At 44.6% G+C, this 11,228-nt stretch overlaps 1 protein-coding gene across 1 annotated transcript in view; it reads left to right on the top strand.

The window, feature by feature from the left end:
• The first annotated feature begins 1,511 nt into the window (after window positions 1–1,511).
• Window positions 1,512–11,228, top strand: part of DNAJC17 (DnaJ heat shock protein family (Hsp40) member C17) — a 30,337-nt gene continuing 20,620 nt past the window's right edge. The window contains exons 1-4 of the mRNA XM_045012512.1: window positions 1,512–1,713; window positions 7,481–7,550; window positions 9,124–9,182; window positions 11,035–11,122. Coding sequence (XP_044868447.1) covers window positions 1,636–1,713; window positions 7,481–7,550; window positions 9,124–9,182; window positions 11,035–11,122 — 295 coding nt within the window. The 5' untranslated portion in view covers window positions 1,512–1,635. The remainder of the gene's footprint in view (window positions 1,714–7,480; window positions 7,551–9,123; window positions 9,183–11,034; window positions 11,123–11,228) is intronic.

Here is an 11,228-nt window from a genome sequence, read left to right as displayed (position 1 = left end):
TAGTGTTCAAGAGAGACTTGCCTCTTTTCTGAAGAGAGTAAACTTGGATGCACAGCCATAACACCTTCTATCCATAGTGCTAATGGAGAACGCACGCTCACTCTCTCACAGATATACAAAAAGAAATAGTTTATCTCCTGAAGCTGTCTATTTGTCCAGACAGAGCCGTCCTGGAATATTCTTCTCCTTCAGAGGCAGCAGCGTGTTGGGGGAAGATGATGAATTATGGCATTTCAGAGTTTACTTGCTGCACAGCTGGTTGTAGAAATGATAGTCCCAGATTCTTTCAGCAGAGAGAGAAGAAAGGATCTGATCCTTGTTTAACTTTTACAGACAACCCTTTAATGAAAGCATTATTGTTAACAATAAATAACATTATAATTTGCTGTTCTCTTACATGACTGTTCTGACAGCTTAAAGCTAGGATAAGACACACCAAGTGCTCCCCCTCTCCTCCAAATCACCACCAGTCTAACTTGCCTTGTTCTGCAAAGCCTATCAGCAATAACAACATCTACCGTCTTTGTGCTGAGTATCAGAGGGGTAGCCGTGTTAGTCTGGATCTGTAAAAGCGGCAAAGAGTTCTGTGGCACCTTATAGACTAACATCCAACAAAGTGGGTATTCACCCACGAAAGCTCGTGCTACAATACGTTTGTTAGTCTGTAAGGTGCCACAGAACTCTTTGTCTTTGGAGTGTACAAGTTTGCATATTTAGGATGCCACCTTTCCAAAGCAGAGATTTAAGTCCTGCTTTAATATATTTTGCGATAAAACTATTATGTATTTGGCAGCATAGACTGCTCCACACCATACAAATGCACAAAATGACAAAAATCCCAGGTCCCAGAAACTCCCAATCCAAATCAGTGTCATGGAAAGCTGCAATACTACACACATACTGTACCAACAGTAATCACAGCAAGAGTCTGAGTCAGTGCAAACCCCACACAACTCAGCGCACGACTCCCAAACCACAAGGCTTTTCACCTACAGAGCCACTTTTGCCCCAGCACCTGTGTGGGGTGACCAGATGTCAAACCCAATTTCATAGCGACAGTCTTGATTTTTGGGGCTTTTTCTTATATAGGCTCCTATTACCCCCCACCCCCTGTCCTGAGTTTTCACACTTGCTGTCTGGTCACCCTAACCTGCCGAGACCCTCGCATCACCGACTCTAGCGGAAGGGGTTAATACTCCCTCTGCAGTTTACGGCTGGAGACTTTGCTGCCCACATCCCACCAGCACCCGAGATAGCCAAGAACCCAGCAATGGCAGCGCAGGGCCCGATGGAAGTTGTAGTCCTTACACCCGTCCGATCCCCTTCCGCAGAACGAGATGGTTTAATAAAAAAACTACACTTCCCAAGACAATGCGCACACCCCTGCTGCGCAGAGCCTGCCGGGAGCGGTGATTTGCCGGTTGGCCAGAGAGAGCCCTTCCTGGTGGGCCGCGCGAGGCATTGTGGTAGTTGTAGTTCCGCTTCCTCGAAGGGCTCTAAGAACCAGCGGTCAGGCGGAGGCTGGAGAGACTACATGTCCCAGCAGGCAGTGGTGCGGGGCCGAGGATAACCAGACCCAGCGGCGCAAGGGGAAGCGGGCGGCCGGAGGCCCCGGGCTGTGGGGGTGTAGCGGAGATGGCGGTCGATAAGGAGCTGTTGCAGCTGGACCTCTACGCCCTGCTGGGGGTCGGGGAGAAGGCTTCGGACAAGGAGGTCAGGGCCTGACTGGGGGGGGGTCATAGGGCGCCGGGCCCCCGCCCAGTTGGCGGACGCTCCCTGCAGCGCGTGGCGGCCCCGGGGTCTGACACCACGGTGACGGCGGCTGGGCGCTACCAGAAATACAAGGCGGCCTGGGCGCTCTCCCTGCCCCCAGGATGGGAAAGCTCGTGTGGGGCTGCCCCTGGTGCGGGGGGCAGCGGTAGAAAAGTGGCAACCTCTGTAGTGACTCGTGTTCATTGCTACCATGAACACTGACCAGAGATGTTAGTCACATGTTGTGTGTGGGAGGCTAAACCCTAGAGCACCTTAACGGGTTAAATAACCTGGGGAGGGAACAAATTTCTCTCTGCCTCTGCTGATCTTTAAGAGGTCACAGTATGGGACTGGGGAAGATGTTTTGAGATGAGCTCCTGAGGCAGAGAGGTACCATGGTGTGCCATATGGCAACAGCTACTGCCGAGAAAGCTCTGAGAATGATAGAATCTCAGGGTTGAAAGGGGCCTCAGGAGATCATCTAGTCCAGCCCCCTGCTCAAAGCAGGACCAATCCCCAGACAGATTTTTTGTGTGGACGGTGACAAGATGATAGGAAGGGCAAAGAGAAGGCAGGTGTGATGCATGTAACTTGTTTAAAAAACCTTATTAAAACATCTAGCTTGTTATAATTTTCTTTATGATGTCCACTAAAATCTCATGAATGTTTGAAGGTTCTGTTCACTATACCTTCATCATGGGCCACTGGCTTTTCATGAGTCTGTTCCATTCACAGCTGTATCTGGATAGCACTCATTCAGCAAAGCCAGAGCACTTGGTTCTAATGTCATGACACTCATCCCCATGCTCCAAGCTAGATGCCATTTTCTCCCTCTCACAAGAGGTCAGAAGGCTGACTTAGTTACTGGATCACATCCTTAACCTTTGTTTCAACAGTCTATGACTAAAATGTTCTAAAAGATTAAGAATAGAGAAAGAAATAGGATTAAAACAAAAGAAACCTACTGTATTTAGTCAGACTCACAAGAGTTAAGCTCAATAGATACATTTGGGCCCAGTTTGGCATTCCACATAAAGCTGCTCAGTTCAGAGAAGGGACAAGGACTGCTTTCTGGTACCTTTGCATTCTGGGGCTGTCTGGGGGCCTGCCTGGACCCTGGTGTAGATTAGAGCTGCCTCAGGTCCTTGATGATGATTGTGTAACTTCTTTGTTTCCCATTTTAGCCCAATATTCCTTGTTGTGTCCTCACTGCTCAATGAAAATAACAGGAACCTGTCATATAACATTTCTTTACCTATTTGTAGGGAGTTGCTGTGCCTTCCTTTGCTCCTTTCTCTAGAGTGAACATTATTCTGTTATATTCCAAATGTTTTATAATCTTCATTATTCACCTGTGAACTCTTCATTTGCCTCTCTTGAAACATGGTGGCACACAATGATTGCATTTCCCCCTTATGAAGCCTACTTAGTACCGTGGTTTATTATTTATGTAGAAAGGGTCCCAACTTGCTAGGTACTTTACAGATGGACTTAAACAGATCCCTGCCCTGAAGAACTTGCAGTCTAAATGGACAACACACACACAGGGAATGGGGGAAGGAAACTTTGAATTGGGGGGTGGGGGAGAAAGGGTGAAGAGGTGAGAGAAAAGAATATATAGACTAGGCCTGGTATGGAGCTCTAATTTGGAACACTATGTAACGCATTGGTTCCTTGAGTTTTAAAGTTACATTTTAAAGAAGTGTTTATCATAGAATCATAGAATATCAGGGTTGGAAGGAACCTCAGGAGGTCATCTAGTCCAACCCCCTGCTCAAAGCAGGACCAATTCCCAACTAAATCATCCCAGCTAACTTTATGGGGAAGTTAGCTGATTGTTAATTGTATGGACTAATCTTGCATGGGATACTCCTATTAATACCTAGTATGGCAATTGTTTTATTATACTGTTGCATTGTGATTCTTAGTCATGTTGCTGGTATTTGATAGGACAGACAATATTTGCTAGTTCACTGATCACCATCTCTACTATAGTCACTGTACTATATTTTCTGGCTTCTTGTCTTAAATATGTGGGGTGAAACCCTGGCCCCAGTTTCAAAAAAGAGTTAAGAGTAGTTTCTGGTACTAAATCTGCATGAGTCTCCTTAAACCTCTGTGGTTTTGCAATTATGTTTCCCTTTCCCCCCCCCCATCCTGTTTTTTCTCCTTTGTTTTATAGACCCACACAAACAATAGGGGAAACTGACAGTTTATAGAACAGGAACAATGAAATTGACTAAATACCAAGTGTTGTCAATTAAACAAAATTTAACTTAACAAGAAATAACTTTTTTCCTGTAATTTTCAGTTACAGTAACATCAGTAGGTAAAGTTTTAGCAAGAGTATGATGTTTAAGTTGAAAGGGTCCTTTTAATTAGATAGGAACAAAATTTAACACCAAGATAAGGAGGCAGAGCTCCATTGTCTTCAGTGGAGTTGCATCCAACTTCTCCAGGGCTGACTATGGTCATGAATTTCAATTTTATTGAAAGGAAGGATATGAACACCTTCTAAATAGTTTTGAATTATATTTCTTGAACTTAATGGTGAGGTCCTGTTGTTATATCATGTGATTTCCTTGTGCAGTCAGTAGATTATTTATGAGGAATGTGTATAGGAAACTCCATGGACATCATTGATGCTTTTGTATTTATTAAAGGTGGGGGTTAAAACCTTTAAGAAGGAAATCTATTAAGATGTTCCTAGAAATAATATTCTGCAAAGGTTTGTGGAATGCTGTTCTTTATTTTTTTCATATATGCTTATCTAACCTATATCATTAACAGCTCAGGATTTCCACAGGGAATTCATTCCCAATCTATTATTTGAAACTTCTAATGTCTAGACCAGGCCTGCACAACACGCGGCCCGCGGGCCGCATGCGGCCCGCAGAGCCTCACTGTGCGGCCCGCGAGGGGATTCTAAATCCCCCGCACACGGCGCTCTGCGGGCAGCTCAGAGCCCTCTGACTCCCAGCCGCGGCTGGGATTTTAAGGGCTCAGGGCTCCCTGCTGCTGCGGGCAGCCCAGAGCCGTTTGAATCCCGGCATGCGGCCGCTGTTTGCCCCCTCCCCAGACCTCTGCCCCAGCTGCCCTCCAGGACCCCCACCCCCCTATCTAACACCGCTGATCCTTGTCCCCTGATACCGCTCTCCTGGGACTCTTGCCCCTAACTGCCACCCAGAACCTCACCCCCATCTAAATGCTGCTGCTCCTTGTACCCTGATTGCTCCCTCCCAAGACCCCTGCTCCAACTACCACCCCCTATCTAAGCCTCCCTTCTCCTTGTCCCCAACTGCCCCCTCCTGAGACCCCCCCAACTTTCCCCCAGGTCCCCACCCCCTACCTGTCCCCTGATAAACCCCTGGGATTCCCATGCCTATCCTTCTGCTGCCTGTCCCCTGACTGCCCCCCGGAACCCCCTACCCCTTCTCCAACCCCCAGCCCCCTTGCCGTGCCACTCAGGCCAGCGTGTCTGGCTCCATGCAGCTCCAGACACATTGCTGCCATGCTCCCCCGTGGAGCCCACAGGCCCCCTCCCCAGCACCTGCCTTCCAGATTTGAACACCTCAAAATTCAGGAGTGCTCAAGCTCAGTTTGGGCAGCTGTTACTTCATTTCTCCCAAACCAAATATACTGATCCACTCTAACTTGCTTTAGAAAAAGCAGGATAAAATTGAGCAAGAAATGCTTATTAGTACTGGAATTGCTATTCTCAACAGCCATTGCCTTTTTGTTTGTTTCAGGAAGACAGTGATATTGCATTGGCAAATTCCCCATAGAAAGAAAGAGTGGAACAAAAGAATAATAAAGGCACCTCAACTTTTCCTCATTTATGGAGGACAGTCTTATAATATGCATCCAGATATCTTCCAATCACACAAGCTGAAAATTGTTCCACTTTACTGCACCTCTGTAACCATATGGTTACAATCCTGTCTGTGTTTTGTGCACATCCAAAATTCCTGCTGAATGACCCGCCCTGGGAGCGTTACCAGTGACCCAGGGCTGGGGAGGCAGGAGGTGTGTGTGGGGGGGAGGCACTGGTGGAGGGGAGCCCAGGGCTGGGGCAGCAGCAGGGTGGGGGGAGGGCACTGGTGGGGAGGAAAGGGGGAAGCCCAGCGCTGGGGCGGCAGGGGGTGTGGGTCAGTGGGGGGAGAGCCCAGGACTGGGGCAGCAGGGGGGTACAGGGGGGAGCCCAGGGCTGGGACGGGGGGCAGACAAGTTTTTTTTTGCTTGGGGCAGCAAAACACCTAGAACCGGCCCTGCCGGGTTCCCCCAGCCGCCGGAGCCCTGAGCCCTTTAATTTGACCCTGAGGGCTCCCAGCTACCTCTTCAGCTGGGAGCCCCTGGTTGATTTAAAATAAAGTATCACCTCCCCACCCCCAACCTTCCTTTTTGGCCCACAGCTGTTTTGGTGGGGCGGCACTGGGGAAGGAGGGTTTATTTCTGCAGGGCTGGACGGCCCTGGGGCGGGGTGTTTCTGCGGGGCCGGGAGGTTTCGACCCTCGGCTGTTTTCTTTGGAGGAATGTGGCCCTCACCGCTTTACGAGTTGTGCGGGCCTGGTCTAGACTGTGACTGAGGGGGGAATTATTTTTCCCTGAGTCAGTTGTTCAGAAGCCCTAACTGATGTCATCACATTGGAGAGTTCCTCTGACAGTTATCTATGTTGTGGATGATGTGTGCCTTGAGAAGACTTCACTTTATTTTTTGTGGAGTCTCATTTACGGAGGTGCATGATTTAGGTTTGTTATGTTTTAGCTCTGGTTGCCTTTACTGTTACTTATATATGTCCACCAGGTGGTGTCTGAATACCACAGTTTCCCTCCAGCCAATTAATAAAATGATTCCTTGGCAGATGGATGGAAGTCACTCTTCTTGATTTTATACTTGCATATGAAGATTTCCTATGATAGACAGAACTCAGATGTTAAAATCCTATTCAGTGGCTTGTAAAATTTTTGTTGACTTCTCTTTGAAGGGTAAGAAATACTGTATGTACATGATCTCTGTAGCAGCATCTCCATAGCTGAAAAAAACCAAACCCTAAAACTAACATGGATCTCTGAGATAATTACTAAAATCATATAGTCTTTGGTCAAAATTTTCTCTCCCTGCCAATACCACTTGTTCAGTGTGCTGTACAACCTCCATTCCAAGTAATTACATCTGCAGAGAACACCCCTTCCACTTCTGACTTGCTGAAGATTGTGCCTCGTTATATTAAAGTTGGCCTTGGCTGTAGTGATCTACTCATTTGTGACTTTAAGGGTTTATTACTGCAACATGCTGTATCTAGGAGTGAAACCTCTGGCTTTAAAAAAAGTCAAATTGAGTGAATTTGAGTGGTTGCTGTTCTACTTGGCTGGAATGTTTTCTTGTTGCAGTGCAATTTGATTATAAGGTGAGACCACTGTAGAAAAGTTGGGAGTTGAGCTTTAAACAGCCTCCTGCAGTTACAGTAGGATAGTTTAATTTATCTAGCCAGCTGCCAGTGGTGCCATCAGTGTCCTAGTCTTTCTTTATTTGCTAGGTTGCCTGCGGCACTTCCAGTCTTGCCAGTGTGTGCTGGTGCCTAACCTTAAGTCATTTTTTACACACACTCTCCTTAAATATTCAGTCGTACATTTCTTGAGTTTCCTGTGTGATGTTTTTGTCCTGAAGGCCTCTCATTGTATGTGGAGAGCTGCACTCATTGGTGAATCTCTATTCTGATTCTTACAGGTTAAGAAAGCATACAGGCAGAAGGCCCTGACTTGCCATCCGGATAAGAACCCAGACAATCCCAGAGCAGGTAAGATCAGTCTGTGTAGAAACAAGTAGGTTTTCCCTGTCAGTTCCAGTTGCATGGACACCTGGGAGTGGCTATGTTTGTCTGCTGTTGCAGAGCTCTGTTTTTGCAAGTAATTATGGAAGTTCCTGTGTTATGCAGTGTGTGCACATATCTCTGAGGTCTTGTCTACACAGTGGAGCTAATGAGCACTTACAGGGGGTGTGATTTCTAAAGTGCATTAACACATGCATTAATTGGTCCATGTAGATCCCGCTGGTGTGCATGAAAGGTTCCCTAGCATGTGTTAAGGTGGTAGTAAAAGACACTTTAGTATGCACCTGCAGGCACATTAGTGCACTTTAGAAATCACACCTCCCTAAGCACACATTACTCCACCGTGTAGACAAGCCCTGAGACACATTCATCGCTACTAGGTAACTGAGTTATAAGCCTAAATGCACAGATACTGGATCATGGGGCAGATTTACCTAGGCACAAATGGCAGTTGGGTGCTTAACTCCTCTTTCTGCCTTTGAAAATCTTCCCCTTAATGGTAATTCTCAGAGGGAATCCTCCACCTTTGGTCATTATATCCCACTGGCTGCCAGGTCACACTTCTAATCTACAGTTCTAAGAGTCTTTAGCCTTTAATATAATACCCGAAGAAGTGGGTATTCACCCATGAAAGCTCATGCTGCAAAACGTCTGTTAGTCTATAAGGTGCCACAGGATTCTTTGCTGCTTCTAATATAAAACTTGTATATCATTAGTTATTTGTATATGGGTAGTGCCCATTGTGAGAAAATAATATCTCTGCTATAGGCAAGTCTCCATACACTGTGAAGTGAAATGAACCTAAATTATGGACAAGGTCCTTCAATTCTCCAGCTGTTTAGTTTACATGTTAATGAATTAAATATGAAAATGAATAATACCATCCATATGGTGGAGCCACTGATGTTCATTTTGATATTAAGTTCAGTTTATTTTATGGTGTCCTCATGTTTGTCAGTTTGATATGCTATAGATTTGTATACTGATCATATATAAATGCACTGTAGCAGCTTTCAGAGAGAAGCTGGTCCTTACGACACTTTGGGAGGCATGGAAGACAGTTGTGGGATAAGCATGTGAGATGAATCCTAAAATGATTAGCAGTGAAACAGTTAACATTATTGACATTTCAATTGTCATCTGAAGGTTTCAGAATTAATCGCCCATTGAGATGAAAGGGAGAGTTCATACTTAGCCTGAAAAAACAGTCCTGTTATCTGCAGGTTCAGGAACACTTTACTGCATTGGTTACATATGATTCACATTTTCAATATTTCCTTCAGAACCTGAAGGTCCAGAAACTGTGGGTTTTTTTCTATTTAAATGAAAGCTTAGATAATAGAGCATAGTTTTGTGAGTGACTTCCAGAGCTGTGAGCTATAGGCTGGCTTACAAATACTGTAGAAATGTTGTTATTCTCTCTAGAATTCTATAGGTATCTTCCATAAGGGAATTACGTCCTCTGATATATATCCAGAGACTCTGTGAATGGCTTACTTGGTGTTTTGTGTTTTACCCTTCTTTCCTTTCTAATCCCCAGAGGAACTCTTCCACCAGCTATCTCAGGCCTTAGCAGTACTAACAGATGCAGCAGCAAGGGTAAGGATGACCATCCCTTGGACATGGTGGCAGTGTGTGTTATATAAGTGGAGAAGGAAGTATGCTAAAATAGTGAAAGCTGCCTTCCTTTCTTTTCCATTCCCCACCCTCCACTCCCATTGAGCCTTACATTTTATGGATCTTTTCTGTAAGAGATTTAGATGTTCTAATGTGTATCTCTAGGCTTTGTGAACTCAGATGGGGATAGGCACTGTATAAGAACCTAGAAAGATATTTTTGGTCCCACCTGATACACTGTGGGAATGACTGAGTTAGAGACCTTGGCTGAGACTGTGTTTACCAACATGTGTTTACATGTTCCAAGTTTAAAAAAAAAAAAAGTTAGGGCCTGGTTTGGAGAGAGACTGAGTACTGCAACTCCTCTTGAGCACCAACAATATGCTCTGAAATCAGATCAGGCCTGTAAAAAATCAATAGGCACGTGGACCCCTTAATTTTATGTGACTGATGTCATGTTTAGAAAACAGTATCTTGTTCAATGTTTAAGACAAAATGTCTGACAGAAGTAAGATCATGTTGCTTTTATTCTGAGTAATATCTGCTAATGCAAAGTAAAACTTTCAATACATGTGAGATCTCTTGTTCAAAGTTTGTGTCACAGGTAGCATATCTGAAATGGGGGGGGGGGAGATAAACTTATAAACAGGAACCCCAATTAATGCAACTGATGTCTGTCCTTTTATTAAGACAACTCCACAGGCTACCAACTGCAGCCCTGTAAATAATCCAGAAATGTAAAGTGAGAATTAAGACAAAAAGTTGACCACAAGCCAATAACTGTGTCTAGTTAAGAGAACCAGAAAAGGCTTATCAAAATACCAGAAGAGAAGGTTTTAAAACAATAAATAAATCTCTATGAAAGACTGGCCAAAATGTTAATCTATTCTCCCTTGAATGGTGGTATTCTTGATTCCAAGAACAACTTATCTTCCATTTTTAAAGTGTGTGCGTGGGAGTAACAGCGGGAGGAATTCCACTTAGAAAACCCAAATATTCATGAAGTAAAACACCACCAGCTTTTCCGCCAGTATTTAAAATAAAGATACTTACATACATACCTAACTTTATGCACTGTGAATGGTCCCACTACTCTCAAAGCGTCAAGTTAAGCATGTACATAAATCTGTGCAGGATCAGGGCCTTGCTAGCACACAGCAGTGTTGTGAAGATCGGTGGGCCAGATACTCAACTAGTGTAAAGCAGCATACCTCCATTGGCCTCAGTGAAACTCTGCTAGTTTACACCAGCTGAGGATCTGGCCCTAAGGTGCTATATAAATGCTGAATTATTATTTATTACAATTAGTATAGAATTCTGCCTTGAAGTAGAAGACTGTGTCTGATCAATTAAAGTCAAGCTACACATTCTGCATATAAAGAGTTTCCTAGAAAATAATTTTTTATTTTAAACTTCACTTTAAGGCAAACCTGATCTCTCTCACCAACAGATTATTATTCTGCACCATTCAGAAAATGACCGTCCTCACCAATAGTATCAGTGCTATAAGTGGCTACTCATGGCTGGCCCATGAATCCAAAACACACTTCCTGCCACTGAAGATGGGTCAAACTTTGTCTTAAAAACACTTTGCGGTAGCTCCTGGACTCCATGCCTCTAGAGCCTTCCATGCTGCATCTTGAGGCTCTCGTGTTGTCCTAATTTCAAAATGGTTTGTAACATCTTGTGTTTTTATGAATGCCACCAGCAGTGACTAGAAAACTCTCCACCTCTAGTTTCAATATGTATCGATAACTAATCTCTACTCTGTTCATTTCCCCTTATTTTCCCTCTTTATTTTGTATTCATTCATATTCTGTTGTTTCTTTCATAGGCAGCATATGACAAAGTGAGAAAAGCCAAGAAGCAGGCAGCAGAAAGGACTCAAAAACTTGATGAGAGAAGAAAGAAAGTAAAGCTTGGTATGGCAATCAAGATCATTCCCTTTTGCCCTGGGGGAAACATTTGAGGTGCTGTGGTGCTTATTTCTTCCACCTGTGTAATTTTCTGAGTTAAACAGCTGTCCAT

The sequence above is a fragment of the Mauremys mutica genome, chromosome 4 (assembly GCF_020497125.1).
Source record: "Mauremys mutica isolate MM-2020 ecotype Southern chromosome 4, ASM2049712v1, whole genome shotgun sequence".
NCBI classification, from domain to species: Eukaryota; Metazoa; Chordata; order Testudines; family Geoemydidae; genus Mauremys; species Mauremys mutica.
This window is presented reverse-complemented; position numbering and strand designations above follow the sequence as displayed.